The following is a 16565-nucleotide window of genomic DNA, read 5'->3' as shown; positions in this document are numbered from 1 at the left end:
ATAGATAGAAATACATTTAATATGTTTTCATATAGATACCATGTATATAAAATTGTATAGTAAGGCATATAAGAAGATTCTTGGACTCAAACTATTACAATCTATTTCACGTAAAGAAAACAACTAACTATTCTGATTTTTAAACCATTTACATGTAAAGGAAGTTTTTTTCCTGTTAACTTAATAGCATACCTGTGTAGGTTCAGGAGCCATACTCTTCCTTTGTTCTGTCGATTTTTCTATTGCTTCACTAAGAGATTTTGCATATTGTACCATAGCCTTCAACTGAGAATCCGTTAAAACCCATAATAAGTCATCCAATATTAGAACTAACTTTGTTGCAATGACATTGCAGTCCTTTAACTGTCAGAAAAAATGATTCATAAAATTAAGCCAAGAAATAAAACTTATAATGCATTTGTATTAAAGAAAAGTTTAAAATTTTTGAATGGAATTAAATACAGATCCTTCCTTCATTCACCAAATATTTATTGAGTTCCTATAATATGGAAGAAATACCTCCTAGTTTAGGAGATACTGTGGTAGAAAAGACTGACAAATTCCTGAACCTTAACAGGTACAAGTTATACAGGTACAAGTACTTACATAATCTAATTTTGCATTGATAGCTAATAAATCATATAATTACCTATGTTAATTCAACTAATTCTAGTAGAGAAAGGGGCATCAAAATTAATTAAAAACTAAAATGCTATTTTAACCACATTTCAGAATATTTGTATTAAGTGTCATACTCTGAAAAAGTTATTTTCAATTTAATTTAGCATAGTGATTTGTGTCTAGTCATACAAAGCATATTGTTGAGGCTTTAACTGAGCCATGGTTAAAAAATTCATTACTCCCTCATCAAACTTCATCACAATCCATAGTAGGCTCACAATTCTGACATCCTTAAGTAACTGTCTTCCCTGTTTACCTAAATTACCAGTTATATCTTGATAACCTTATAAAGCTAGTAGTTTGGGTTACTGATAATGAAGGCTTTGCTGTTTACCCACTCCTGAGCAAGATTCAACAGGAAAGATAAAATTATAAAACTGTTAATGTTCAACAAATATTTGACAACTGAGAAGTCTATTGAATTTATCAAAAATAAAAATCTAAATACTAAACTCAGAAGACTGAAAAATGTTGTCATTACACTAGATTTTCTCAAATCTTACTTGAGGTACTACATTTCCTTTTATTTTGCATTGTTTTAATATGCCAATATTTCACCTAAAAATTATTTAAAAATTTCTGTCAATTCCAATAGTTATCACATAAATCACAAAGGTAATCCTGTTGACTTACTCTTCTTTTAAGTGTGACTCTGATTTTTGATTGGTTTGTTATTAATCGAACAGGAGCACACATAATTTCAAGATGCGAACTTTGAGTAGCATCTGCCTCTATTCGAATCATCTGCCAATTTATTTCTTTAAATGTTAAAACCTAAGGAGAACACAGAGATTAGTTTCACTTACTCATGCAAAATAGAATGAGAAAAATGTAGAGTTGTAAAAATAAAAACAAAAATAGTTAAATAAAACTGTATGTCTTCACTAATTTTCTTATGACATTCAAGATATATACAATACTTTTATTTTTTTAAATACTTCCAACCAATTCGGTAACATATCTTCATAATTATATTCATCTGTGAAGTTGTTAATATTTTTATTCTAAGTAATTTAATTTTAATATAAAGTACAAAGGGCATTTGAATCACATGACCAAGAATTTAAATAACATATTTTAGTCTTGTAAATTTAAAATTCAGTTCTGAGTAGCTGAGAAGTTAACATAGGACTCATTAACTCTATAGGTTGAAAGATTTATTACAGTAAAAACATTAAAATATGCACATTTTATAATTAAATGATAAATAGAAGTATATTTAAAAGGGAAGAGTAAATCTAACAGTATGTGAATCTAGGTAACCATAAGAAGTAATTATTTTTAACATCCTCTTTTATTTATCAGTGACTAAAACATTTTTTAAACAAAGAAAGAAAAGAAAAAAGTCTTTACCTCTCCTCTCTGGGGATCTTGAATACGAGTAAATCTTAAATCTCCATGTTCCCAATTTGCATTTACGCTATAGATCCGTAGCTGAGAAAGTTCAAAGGATGCATTGAAGGCTTTTGCTCCAATGCGGATGACAATGGAATTTACAGAAACCGTAATTCCCTCAACTACTTTTTCAGCAAAGCCATATTCACTGGAAAAACAAAGCAAAACAAAATATAATGCACTAAAATGAAGAAAAAAATCATTAAAAGAGAAAAAGTTATCTGTTAATATTCTCACACAAGTACACAAACTGCCATATTATTCATTTCTGTTTAAAAAAACAAATTTTTGTTCAAACAATAATCTAGTCTGGTTACACCTAAATTATAAAAATGCTCTTCTCAAAGTGAAAAAGGATTTTTAAAATTAGAGGTTACTCTTTAATTTAGGTTACTATAATCACTATCCAAAGCCGCCTACTCTCAAAAAGCATTCATCCAGATAACTAGCATCTATAAAGTAAATAAGAGAGCTAAATTCTTGATATAAAGAAGGCTACAGAGTCCAACTGGAATATAATCTCATAATTTAGGAATAAAGTCAAAAAAAGTTCACATTCTCTAATCCAATCCAGCAAATATTTATTGAGCATCTACTATGTGAATGATGCTGACACACAAGGAAAACCAAAATATACTTGTGGCATTATAGGGCTTGCATGTTACATGGGGAGGGAAAAAATATACCCTAGTAACTGAAACATGAGGCAATCTGTAATTAAATGCTTTAAAAAAGGAATCATCAGTACACTTGGTAGAAGAAGAAAGTACTTTTAACCAGGGAGAAATATATCCAGGAAAGAAAGATGAACTTTCCACAGGAAGAGATGGGAAGGAAGGGAAATCTTAGAATAGAGACAAGCATGAGCAAAGGCACAAAGTAGAGAAGTGCAGGTCACGTTTCGAGAATGATGAGTAGAACAGTACGAACTGGAATACAGACTATCAATATATTTTGGCAGGAGGGGTGATGAAAGTTTGCCCAATTGGCACACTACTTGAACTGTCATCAGTATGACCATTACTACTAAACCTTTGTCTCTATCCTCGCAGAAACTGCAGACTGTAAAATTCAAATGTCCACCAGATATTTCCACTTGGCTTCCTCTCACACATTTCAAAGCCAACATGTATAAAAGGGAACCCATCAACTTTATCAGTCACTCACATCCCTCCCCTATACCTACTGCTACGCTTCATGATTTACTATCTTAATAAGTAAATTACTTAACCTTTCTAAGCCTCAGATGACTTGTCTTTTAAATCAGGTAATACTTTGTAGGGTTTATGGGGATTGCATGAAATAATGCATATGAACCAAACAGCCCATCTCTTGACTCATGATACTTTATAAAATATAAGTTATTTATAGTATTATTAATGGTAGTAAATTATTATTAATGCTACTGAAAGTGTGAGCCTCAGTTTCCTCATTTGTAAAATGAAAATAATACCTATCTCAAAAGGTTGCTGTGGTCCTTAGGTGAAATGGTGTAGGTACAGTAATTTATATAGTCTTTGGCTTGCCTGAAGTAATTTTTTTTTTTTAGCATTTTTATTTATTTATTTATCTATCTATCTATCTATCTATCTATCTATCTGTCTATCTATCTATCTATCTATTTATGAGGAAGATCAGCCCTGAGCTAACATCCATGCCAATCTATTTATTTATTTATGAGGAAGATCAGCCCTGAGCTAACATCCATGCCAATCCTCCTCTTTTTGCTGAGAAAGACCGCCCCGAGCTAACATCTATTGCCAGTCCCCCTCCTTTTTCTCCCCAAAGCCCCAGTAGATAGTTGTATGTCATAGTTGCAGATCCTTCTAGCTGCATATGTGGGACGCCGCCTCAGCATGGCCGGATGAGCGGAGCGTCGGTGCGCGCCTAGAATCCAAACCTGGGCCGCCAGCAGCGGAGCGCGCGTACTTAACCGCTAAGCCACGGGGCCAGCCCCCATGCAGTAATTGTGTTATAAAAGGACGTGGTCATTTACCTTGGGTTTAGAAAATTGAGAACTAAAAAGGAAGAATTCATCAGGATCCTAGAGAGGAGTTGCTTTGATCCTAAGGACAAATATTGGTCACTTAGGAATATTCCTGAAGTTGGAAAGAATATTTCTATAATAATTATGCGGGAATACCCTTTGGAATACCCAATCCCATCTGTTCTATGCACATTAAAAAGTGTTACAATTGTATTGGAGGATTTACCATCGGAAGGGTGAAGCCTGAATCAATGACTAAAGTCTACATATCTCTGGTTATGGCATCCATTATAAATTAAAAAAATGAAATTCCAGTTTACAAATAAGTCTCTTCTGAGATTAACCTTAACATAGATGTTTCTCTCTTCTATGTGAAGTAATAAAATCAAATTTCTGAACTTACAAAGTTCACTAGACCATTAATCTGTGGGAGCACGGTCAGCCCACAGGTCCTGCACAAAAGGAAGGGCCAACCTGCTCATTGTTAATTTCCCTCTATTTTAATCTCTTAGCTAGAAACAAAACAAATTAGATCAGTGTTTCCTTAAATTGATGACTATAAAGAATTGTTAAAAATACCTATTTATATTCTTTTTTTTTTGTGAGGAAGATTAGCCCTGAGCTAACATCCAATGCCAATCCTCCTCTTTTTGCTAAGGAAGATTGGTCCTGGGCTAACATCCATGCCCATCTTCCCCTACTTTTTATATGGGACCCTACCACAGCATGGCTTGACAAGCGATGCGTCAGTGAGTGCCCAGGATCCGAACCCACGAACCCCGGGCCGCAGAAGCAGAGCGCACGCACTTAACCGCTATGCCACCAGGCCAACTCCTCTATTTACATTCTTGATAACCATTCTACACCTTATGAATCATAATTTCAAAAGAAGGAGCCTAAAGGACTCTGTAGATTTAATAAGCATCCTAGGTGACTGTTACAATCAGGCAAGTCTGGAAAAAGTGGAAATAGATTAACGATATTGCCATACACCAAAATATAAGGATTATCATCATGATTACAAAGCCAAAATTATAAAGCTTATTGATACTATAAAAACAAGAATTAGGAAGAACACTATCAACCACACTTAGCACACATTGACAAAATACCTCATTTCTGCTATGCCTAATTAAAATAAGTTTCATTAATAGCAATCTTCCTGATCTTTTCCTCTTTCAATAATCTTATAAAAATTTCTACTTTTTCTCCAATCTTTCTGACTCTGGCCAATTTAAAAACCAATTGCTTCAATCTACTCTATCAAACTTGATATCATAATCTAAACTTAAAAATCTCAATTGCTGCATGATGCATAAACTACAAAGAAGTTAATGTGAAAGCTCTTTTCCCAGTCACTATTACCCTGTAGTTCAAATATGAACTGCATGTCTGATAAACCTAGCCTTCAGTCAACTCTTAGCAGTGGATGGGTCACCATTAGATTCCCATGTGGAAAGCCACTGATCAGACTGTAGGTATTCTCCTAGAATGCACTAACGTAATGGTGGATCAAACTTGCTGAAAGAGGAGTGTGTATGTATATGTGTGCGTGTGTGTATCTTCATCCTCAAGAAGAGTTTTATCACTGATTTTACACAGCACCTAGAAGACTATAAATGTTCAGGGCTGCCATGCTGTACAACTAGGGGAGGCACTAATCACATTAAAATCTATGCGAATGTGTTACCTGAAGAGTTGCACAATCCAAAAATAGTGCAGAAATCCTGCCTTGAGGTAATGATGTATAGTACAAGATCCAAATTTATTGAATGCAAAAATAAATATGCAATTTTTTATTGATGTTTTAATAGTTTATAACATTGTGAAATTTTGGGTTGTACATTTTTGTTTGTCCATCACCATATATATGTCTCCCTTCACCTCTTGTGCCCACTCCCTACCCCCATTGCCCCTGGTAACCACAATACAGTTTTCTCTGTCCATGTGTTGGTTTATATTCCACATATGAGTGAGATCATACAGTGTTTGTCTTTCTCATTCTGGCTTATTTCACTTAACATAATACCCTCCAGGTCCATCCATGTTGTTGCAAATGGGACGATTTTGTCTTTTTTTTTATGGCTGAGTAGTATTCCATTGTATATACATACTACATCTTCTTGATCCAATCATTAGTCGAAGGACACTTGGGTTGCTTCCATTTCTTGGCTATAGTGAATAATGCCACAATGAACACAGGGGTGCATAAGCCTCTTTGGATTGTTGATTTCAGGTTCGCTGGATAGATTCCCAGTAGTGGGACAGCTGGATCATAGGGTATTTCTATTTTTCATTTTTTGAGGACTCTCCATACTGTTTTCCATAGAGGCTGCACCAGTTTGCATTCCCACCAGCTGTGTATGAGGGTTCCTGTTTCTCCACATCCTTTCCAACACTTGTTGTTTTTTGTCTTGGTGATTATAGCTATTCTAACGGGCGTGAGGTGATATCTTAGTGTTGTTTTGATTTGCATTTCCCTGATGATTAGTAATGTTGAACATCTTTTCATGTGCCTATTGGCCATCTGCATATCTTCTTTGGAGAAGTGTCTGTTCATTTCCTCTGCTCATTTTTTGATCAGGTTGTTTGTTTTTCTGTTGTTCAGTTGTGTGAGTTCTTTATATATTATGAAGATTAACCCCTTGTCAGATATATGTTTTGCAAATATTTTCTCCCAGCTGGTGGGCTGTCGGTTCATTTTGATTCTCGTTTCATTTGTCTTGTAGAAGCTCTTTAATCTGATAAAGTCCCACTTGCTTATTTCTCCTTTAGTTTTTCTAGTCTGAGTAGGCATGGCATCCGTAAAGATTCCTTTATGACCAATGTCATATAGTGTGTTGCCTATATTTTCTTCTATGAGTTTTATAGTTTTAGGTCTCACCTTCAGGTCTTTGATCCATTTTGAGTTAATTTTTGTGAATGGCAATAGCAGATGGTTCACTTTCATTCTTTTGCATGTGGCTGTCCAGTTTTCCCAACACCGTTTATTGAAGAGACTTTCCTTTCTCCATTGTATGTTCTTAGCTCCTTTGTCGAAAATTAGCCGTCCGTATATGTGTGGTTTTATTTCTGGGCTTTCAATTCTGTTCCATTGATCTGTGTGTCTGTTTTTGTACCAGTACCATGCTGTTTTGATTACTATTGCTTTGTAGTATGTTTTGAAGTCAGGGATTGTGATGCCTCCAGCTTTGTTCTTTTTTCTTAGGATTGCTTTAGCTATTCCGGGTCTTTTGTTGCCCCCTAGGAATTTTAGTGTTCTTTTTTCTATTTCCGTGAAGAATGTCATTGGGATTCTGATTGGGATTGCAGTGAATCTGTAAATTGCTTTAGGTAATATAGACATTTTAACTATGTTTATTCTTCCACTCCATGTGCATGGATGTCTTTCTATTTCTTTATGTCATCATTGATTTCTTTCGATAATGTCTTGTAGTTTTCATTGTATAAGTCTTTCATCTCCTTGGTAAGATTTATTCCTAGATTAAATATGCAATTTTTTAAAGATCTATTTGTTAAGAACTATTCCAACTTTTCAAGAAGGATTTGTGAAATGGCCCCCATGCTTCTACTTTATTAGCGTCTGATTTTTATCTATTAAAATCCAATCTGTGTAAAGTGTGAACATTCTATATTTAATGAATTTTAGAGTAATCCAAAAGCTCTATAATTTAAGGCACAACTTAACTCCTAAGAGTCATAAAAGTTCCATTGATGCATAGAATAAATGATATGCAGAGAAACTATTCAGAGACTAAGTAAGAGATGATCTGATTTATAGAATGCCTGAGCTCTTCTGCTTCCATTTTCTGCTACTGCTCTGTCTTTGGTTGATCATTACTATTTAATATCAAGGAAAGCAAGATGAATAAAAGATGCTAAAAATCAATTCTGCTACTTTTGCAATGTATTTACTAAAACTGTAAAATGTTTCATGGGAGAAGTGACTAAAATAGAGACTGTTTGAGGTTAGGGGATTTTATTTTATGTTTCATTATTGCAGACAACAGAACTGACTACAGAAAAGAATTTCCTTTGCCAGTCATACAGACTAATGGGAACAGCTTACCTTTGTCCTGAAGCAGTTGCAATTGGTGATGGGCCATTAGGGTTTCGTGGTTCTTCACATGTACTCATTTCCATTATTACTTTATCCAGGGACTAATAAAAATACATTAAAAATGTCAACAATTAGATATTTTATTTTATGCAGATTACGAAAATGTTATTTGAGACTATTTTTTCTTTCTTTAGGAGCAAAGTAAACAGTAAGCGAGGAGAGTCATTTTAAATGTCTCACTAAAGGTATAAACAAACAAATACCAAAACTGAAAACAATGTGCTCAGTCCTTTCTGAAGGCACTTATTACATGGCAGAAAATCAGTGGGTATTACAGGAGTATGGGAGAAAAAAACTATAAGAAGTAGCCATATACTGCTGTGATCATCAGATTTTACAGAAGTGCAATCTCTAATTCCAGAATATACTACATTATTAATTGATAAATGAGATTATATATTAATGAATAGGACTGAACCATATCTAAAAGCTTATCCCAATCTAAGACCTGAGATTTAAGATATATAACTATGAAAAATAAGAAATACACAAGAAATGTGAAAAAAATAAACATTCCATAATTCTTCTTTCTTGAAGAAAAACTGAATGTCCTTAGGAGTCATCACTAACACAAACTCCAGTCATTCTTCATTCTCTATTTTAATGTACAATTATTATCTGAAACTGTCCTGTTTTATTTACTTGTTTATTGTCAGTTTCGTCTATAAAAATATAAGTTCCCTCAAGGGCACAATGGAGGTGCTCAATAAATATTCATGGAATGAATGAATCAATAAATGTCCAAGCAATCAATTTTTCTTCAATTTTCCTTAAAAAGCAAAGTATATTAAAGAACATATTATTTAATTTACTAGATCAGTAAAAGCAGAAACACAGAAAGTCTGAAGCAAATATTATTATTATATTTTGTGTGTGTGAGGAAGATCAGCCCTGTGCTAACATCTGCCAATCCTCCTCTTTTTTTTGCTGAGGAAGACTGGCCCTGGGCTAACAACCGTGCCTCATCTTCCTCCACCTTATATGGGACACCACCACGGCATGGCTTGCCAAGCGGTGCATCGGTGTGCGCCCGGGATCCGAACCGGCGAACCCTGGGCCACCACAGCGGAAGGCGCGCACCTAACCACTTGCGCCACTGGGCCAGCCCCCGAATCAAATATTAATAGAAGAATATAGTACGTCAATAAAGAACTAAATGATGCAATAAAATATACCAACTTAGAAGATAACATTCGAGACTTCAAAAAGTTTAAGGACTCTCCCATTTTAAAATTCAAACTTCTCATTTAAGGACTGAGAAAACTAAGTACCATCAAAATGAAATGACATCTAATTAGTGGAAAAGCCAGAAGTTTATGTTTCTATGAAACAAAAGATCACTGTTAACAGAGTAGTTAGATCATATGCATATATAAATGTTTATTTCTTTTTTTTTTAAATGTTTTATTTATTTTTTTTCCACAAAGCCCCAGTAGATAGTTGTATGTCATAGATGCAAATTCTTCTAGTTGCTGTATGTGGGATGTGGCCTCAGCATGGCCTGAGAAGTGGTGCGTCGGTGCACGCCCGGGATCCGAACCTGGGCCGCCAGCAGCGGAGTGCGCGCACTTAACCACTAAGCCACGGGGCCGGCCCTAAACGTTTATTTCTGAGGCAATTCAAAACTCACCAAAGAAATGGGATGTGTTTTCAGTTTTGTCCATGGGATCTGCCAAAAAAGAAAAAAAGTTTTTTAAATGAATCATTAAAAAAAAAAAAAATGTAAAACAGTAATCAACACGAATGCTCTCTCAATATAGTGATAGACATACCAAATTATATCAGATGACTTTTTTCTTAAATTGCAAAACAATAAACTGAATAATTTATTCATACTCTTTTTTTTGTTTGAGGAAGACTGGCCCTGCACTAATATCTGTTATCAATCTTCCTCTTTTTCCTTTTTTTTTCCTCCCCAAAGCCCTAGTACATAGTTGTGTATCATAGTTGTAGAGTTGTAGCTTTTCTATATGGGACGCCACCTCAGCATGGCTTGATGAGCAGCTACGCCACCAGGCCAGCCCCTCATACTCTTGAAATCAGATGTATCTATTTTATATAAGAAAAGACTACTGGTCATATTTTCTCTCTCTCTTTTTTTTTTGATGAATAAGGTTGGCCCTGAGCTAACATCTGTGCCCAGCTTCCTCTATTTTATATGTATGACGCCTGCCACAGCATGGCTTGATGAGCGGTACGTAGGTCTGCACCTAGGATCCGAACCGGTGAACCGGGGGTCGCCGAAGCGGAGTGTGCAAACTTAACCACTATGCCACCAGGCCAGCCCCTAGTCATATTTTCTTAGTCACCTTTTAAGTAAGAATTTCAGGTTCTCTTAAATATCTTTTTTTCCCAGTCCTTAAAACAGATTTTAATTTCATAATTTAAACTGAGACTTCCCAGCAAAGCATAACCAGTGTTTTGTGCATTTAACAATTTTTCAAATCCTACAATTCTGACCAATCTTTCTGTAGATACTCAAGACAAATATAAAAGTGAGGTCATTAATGTAAAATGCAGGCAACATCAAATAAATGTTCAAATATAACCCGCACTAAAAATGTCATGTCTTTGCAGATATTTGGGTTTATGAAGGATAAAACAAAAATTAAAGGTGACCATCAAAAGATATAGAAACGTTTCTACAATCTTTTCTTTGGAACCTAATTTTAATCTTATAAAACATAATAGCATGCAGTATTTTTACTGAGCAGACTCTGAAACTAAGCCTAGTCTTTAAGAGCAGGAAGTGATATGACATACAATTAGAGCCAAAGATAAGTAGGAATAAGTTTTAATTAAGTAGGAATAATAATAATAAAACTTTATTTTTTTTTTTAAGATTTTATTTATTTATTTATTTTCCCCCCAAAGCTCCAGTGGATAGTTGTATGTCATAGCTGCACATTCTTCTAGCTGCTGCATGTGGAACGCAGCCTCAGCATGGCCGGAGAAGCATTGTATAGGTGCGCGCCTGGGATCCGAACCGGGCCGCCAGCAGCGGAACACGCACACCTAACCACTAAGCCACGGGGCCGGCCCAAAGAAAACTTTAAAAACCTCAAAATAAGGAAGAAACAAATGAGGAAAAGGGATAAAATTTCAAATAAAAGCATAATGTACAGAATAAGATAACTTATCAGTCCTTATGTCTTCGTTTGAAATAAACTGTTTACTTACAAATTTACATTGCCTCATTTGACAACAAATCCTATGAAAAAATATCTTTGAATATGTGCCAAATTTAAAATTATTTTATTAATAAACGATCAATAATTTTATTTAAATGTTAATAACATTAAATTTTAAGCAAAAGTTAAAACCTATAAATTAATAATTTATTAACAAATTAATAATTAATATATATGACTTCAATTAAATTCACAAGGCACACATTCATGTAATTATTTAGACAAAGGTATCTGTCTTTTTAAATTATGTCAATAACAATGCTGCTTCTTCACAGAATTATGTAAAACAAAATATTATAAAATATAGGGATGAAATTAAAAAATGAAAACAGAAAATGCCTTCCACAGATATCAAAGTCTCACCCTAATAGATGCTTTATTACAAAAAACTTTGTTGATAGCAAGCCATGTTGGCAAATCCAACATATTCTGGAGCACCTCTTCATCCAACTCCAAATTCTTCAGTTCACCTTCTCCTTTAAGGGTACTTAGATTTATCTTGTCAGGAGATAAATTTTTGGTAAATCTGAAAGAGAATACACGTTGACATTTATTTTAGTGTCAGTCACTATACCCCAGAGTCATTCTTGCGAATATACAGAGCATTAAAGGTGTAATGGCAGCACGAAGCAACACAAAACAGCAGTGATAGGCTCTACTTTAATCCACATTTTTCAATGTAGTTTTGCTATTGGTCTCTCTTGTCCATAACCCTCTTACACAAAGCCTACACTGTTTTTGGCATACACTTGAATATCATATTCCCATATACCATCAAGCTCTGGTTCTTACTGCCTTTCAAATTTATGAATATTTAGGGAGTAACCACTATTTTCCAGGCACTATGCAAGGCAGTGGGGATGGCTCAAAGCCATCCATTATCACATTTTGTTCACTTCACCATAGACTACAACACAGAAGGGGATACTCCTATTCTACTAACCAACCTACAAGGAAGGTAAGAGAATGAGGGGACCCTTTAGAAGTAGCAGTAGCAGCAGCAGCCACCGCTGCTATTCATCTTCCCAAAGAATGATGATCAAAGGACCTCAGTACTCCTTTTAGAATCATCCAGTGATTCCCAGCTTTAGAAACTGATGCAGATAATTGCAGGAATAAATTATACTACAAATATCTTGTCCTAAAAGGTCTCTGAGGAAGGAGATTATGCAACTCTATTTAGGAGCCGATTTTGGTGTCTTCTACATAAGACTCTTAAAAATACCAAATATTCACGACCCTGAATTACTGGAACTAATAATAGTTAAAATAATAGAGAATATTTTCCAAGGGTTTACTGTGTACCAGGCTCTTTGCATGGATGCACTACCACTTCATCTAATTCTCATGATAACCCACATTAGGGTCAATACTATTTTTATATCCACTTTTCAGAAAACTTAACATAATGAGAAACTAACTTATTTGCCCAGTGTCACAACTAATAATGATGATAACAGTAATAATAATAATAAATTACACATGTACTTCAAAGTACTTTCATATATGTTACTTCATTTAATCCTTAAAAATGAGACTAAAAAATGAAAAATTGCTAACTTTACCCAGCAAGTGCTTTTTCAAAAGTGAAACTACTGATAATATTAACTACTGGCTAACAAAAGAGCTATTAGCCAGTCTTTTAATCGTTTTTTAAAATTAAATATTAAAATAACAAAATGTACTGGGTTATTTATATGACCTATGTATCAACAAGAATATCAATCAATATACACATGCTTTTCCATTGACTTAAACCAAAATTTCTTGAGTCAGATTTTATTTGGATTATATCTTCTCACAGAATGTCAACTGAGAAATACGAAGTTCATGTTTAGCCCATACTTGACCAAGGATGCTGGGTTGTATTATATTTAGCACCAATCATGTTTGGTTTAATGCTACGAAGTTTCCTGATAGACTACCACTCCTAATCATATAGGAATGACCTGTCACTTCCTCAAAGCAGAATATTGCAGGTAGAAGAGAGCATTCAATAAGTACTTATTGAGGATTCACTATTCAGACACATACACTGGCAAGCAGTACACTCAAGGTCCCTGCCTTTGTGCAGTTTTCAGTTTAGCTGGTAAAGACAGAAGATCAAATAGTATGACTAAGAGAGAATACAGTAGGGGACCTTAATCCAGAGTGTCTTTGAAACAGGGACTTTTGAGCTAATATCTAAAGGATAGTAGTAGGGCCGGCCCCGTGGCTTAGGGGTTAAGTGCGCGCACTCCGCTGCTGGCGGCCTGGGTTCGGATCCCGGGCGCCCACCGACGCACCGCTTCTCCGGCCATGCTGAGGCCGCGTCCCACATACAGCAACTAGAAGGATGTGCAGCTGTGACATACAACTATCTACTGGGGCTTTGGGGAAAAAAAATAAATAAATAAAAAATTAAAAAAAAAAAGAGTAACCAGCATTATCATTAAAAAAGATAAATAAATAAAGGATAGTAGTAGAAGTTAACTAGGCAAGGAAAAGAAAGGGACAGGGAAAGAAAGAGTATTCCAAGCAGAGGGAATAAAACATATAAAAGTTCTGAGGTAGGAGCGAGCATGGAATAAAATAAAACTGAAAAAAGATAAGCATCTAGAATGTAGCAGGAGGGCCAGGAGAGAAGATAAATTTGGAAGGACGAAGAGGGGACTCATTACACGAGGCCTTGGACTTGTGTACAGCTGACTTTGGAAAGCATGTTAATACTCCACATATGTAAAAAATAAAATTAAATGAGAAAGAATGAGAAGAGGGAAAATACCTAAAACTGAAAGCAAACTGAAACAAATGAGCTTAAGTGTACTTCAAAAATACTGTAATCATACTCAAGGGGAAGACAAGAAGGAAGAACAGACAGGATAGATGGACAAAGACAAATCTGAGTAACTCATGAACACAATATTTGACTATATATCCTCAGTGTTGGGTAGGACGGAATGTGTGTGCATACATGGGGAAGAGGTGTGGTAGGTAGAGAAATCACACAATCTTTTTTTTTTTTTTTTGTGAGGAAGATCAGCCCTGAGCTAACATCCGATGCCAATCTTCCTCTTTTTTGCTTAGGATGATTGGCCCTACGCTAACATCCGTGCCTATCTTCCTCTGCTTTATATGGGACACCGCCACAGCATGGCTTGACAAGCAGCATGTTGGTGCGTGCCCAGGATCCGAACCCGCAAACCCCAGGCTGCCGCAGTGGAGCGCACGCACTTAACCACTTGTGCCACCGGGCCGACCCCAGAAATCACACAATCTTGACAGGGTATGTACAATAATGTTTATCTCAATGATATTTACAAAGGGAAAAAGTGAAAGCACCTAAATGTCCAAAGGGGAATTCCTTTAATTAGGATACATTATGTTACATACATATCAGGTAATATGTGCTGCCAATCATATAAAACAATGCTTATATTATAATGTCTGGTGAAAATTCAAGGTTCAGAAATTATACTCTGTGATTTCAACTATGTAAAAACTGCATTATAAAATCTCAAATATCAAGAGTACCTATGGGTGGTGATATTTTAGATTTATTTCATCTTTATATTTTTCTGTATGTTTAAGTGTTCTATAAGGAGCAAATATTTACAAAGACAAAAGTTCAACAGAAACCCAAAAAAGATAGGCCTGGAAGGAGTAAAAGTGAAAGATGGAAAGATTAAAATATATATCATTCACAAGAAATTCTATCTTTAATTTAGTTCATACCAAAGGGACAACATCTGCAAAGACCATGGGTGTTCAAGTCAGACAAACAGGTTTGAATTCTAGTTTAGCCACTTATTACGATACATCTCTGCCTCAATTTGCTCATCTGTAAAATGGTGTGGTGGAAAAAATACCAACCTCAAAACATTTTAGCGAGGATTAAAGATAATATGTAGGGGTCGGCCCAGTGGCACAAGCGGTTAAGTGTGCGTGCTCTGCTGTGGCAGCCTGGGGTTCGTGGGTTTGCATCCCGGGCGCGCACCGAAGCACTGCTTGGTAAGCCGTGCTGTGGCGGCATCCCATATAAAGTGGAGGAAGATGGGCACGGATGTTAGCCCAGGGCCAATCTTCCTCAGCAAAAAAAGAGGAGGAGTGGCAGATGTTAGCACAGGGCTGATCTCCTCACAAAAAAAAAAAGAAAGAAAAAGATAATATGTAAAGCATCTGGTATAAAACAGACATCCAATTAAGAGTTCTCTTTCTCCTTCCCTTTTTCTGTTTAGATTAAATTATGAATGCAATGATTACAGTTTCAACTGGAGCAATATCAAAAGTTCATGCTTGGGTGACGTCAGCATCATAACAGAGTGAGCTGTTCCCTTAGTCTCTCCCCGACTAAGTTACAACCAAACAGACATTCATTAACCAACTGAGGATTCCCTACAAAGCACAACAGGATGTCTGAAAGATCCATGCAGCCATATATCTGAAGGTGGGGGTACTGGATCCCCAGGAAGCAGTAAAAGGAGGTGAGTAAATTCCCTTCCCCTCCCCAACAGCAGTGATCTAGGTCGCGGGTCCTCCCACAGTAGCCAGTGTGTGACAGTAAGAGGAGGTGGGGGAGCAGGAAGGCCTGCGAGCAAACACTTTTGCTTTTGGAGTGGCAAGCCAGTCTATGGGAACGCTCCACACGGGGTGCTATGGCTCAGCCACTGTGTGGGCGCCCTCACAAAGTACAGCAGCCCAGGCAAACCAGCCATGAGTACAGAGTGGGCACGTGTGTGAAAGAAAGCTTCTACCACCTCTGCCTAGCACACTGGCTTGGCCCATCCCTGGCCAAAGCAGCAGATCTGCACGAGTGCCTGCACATGCATGTGTGACCTGCCAAGTGGCTGGAGCTGGTGGGCAAATGTAGACAAGCTCTATCGTCACAACTTCCAGCAAACACAGTGGGTTCAGAAAATACAGCTCCTGCCCCCACCCCTAGTGGTGGAAGGTGGAATCTGCGACCACTACGCGCCAGCAAAGGATCACTTCATCAAACACCATTAACACTTCAGAACAGAAGGGAAATGACAAATCTCCAGAAACCAATCCTGAAGTCACAGAAATTTATAATCTAAATGACAGAGAATTCAAAATAGCTGTCATAAAGAAATTCAATGAGTTACAAGAAAACTCAGAAAGACAAGTTCAACGAACTCAGGAATAAAATTAACAAGCGGAAGGAACTCTTCACAAAAGAGATTGAAACTCT

The 16565-nt window shown here is 36.1% G+C and overlaps 1 protein-coding gene across 1 annotated transcript in view; it reads right to left on the bottom strand.

Moving 5' to 3' along the window:
• BLTP3B (bridge-like lipid transfer protein family member 3B) overlaps positions 1 to 16565 on the bottom strand; it is an 89429-nt gene that overhangs the window by 47788 nt on the left and 25076 nt on the right. The window contains exons 2-7 of the mRNA XM_058568585.1: positions 11738 to 11900; positions 9814 to 9852; positions 8133 to 8224; positions 2035 to 2224; positions 1315 to 1455; positions 193 to 363 (exon numbers count right to left, since the gene is read on the bottom strand). Of these exons, the coding sequence (XP_058424568.1) occupies positions 193 to 363; positions 1315 to 1455; positions 2035 to 2224; positions 8133 to 8224; positions 9814 to 9852; positions 11738 to 11900 (796 nt within the window). The remainder of the gene's footprint in view (positions 1 to 192; positions 364 to 1314; positions 1456 to 2034; positions 2225 to 8132; positions 8225 to 9813; positions 9853 to 11737; positions 11901 to 16565) is intronic.

Source organism: Diceros bicornis, chromosome 25, assembly GCF_020826845.1.
Source record: "Diceros bicornis minor isolate mBicDic1 chromosome 25, mDicBic1.mat.cur, whole genome shotgun sequence".
Classification (NCBI taxonomy): Eukaryota; Metazoa; Chordata; class Mammalia; order Perissodactyla; family Rhinocerotidae; genus Diceros; species Diceros bicornis.
Note: the sequence above shows the minus strand (reverse complement) of the source record. Positions and strands in the feature narration are given on the sequence as shown.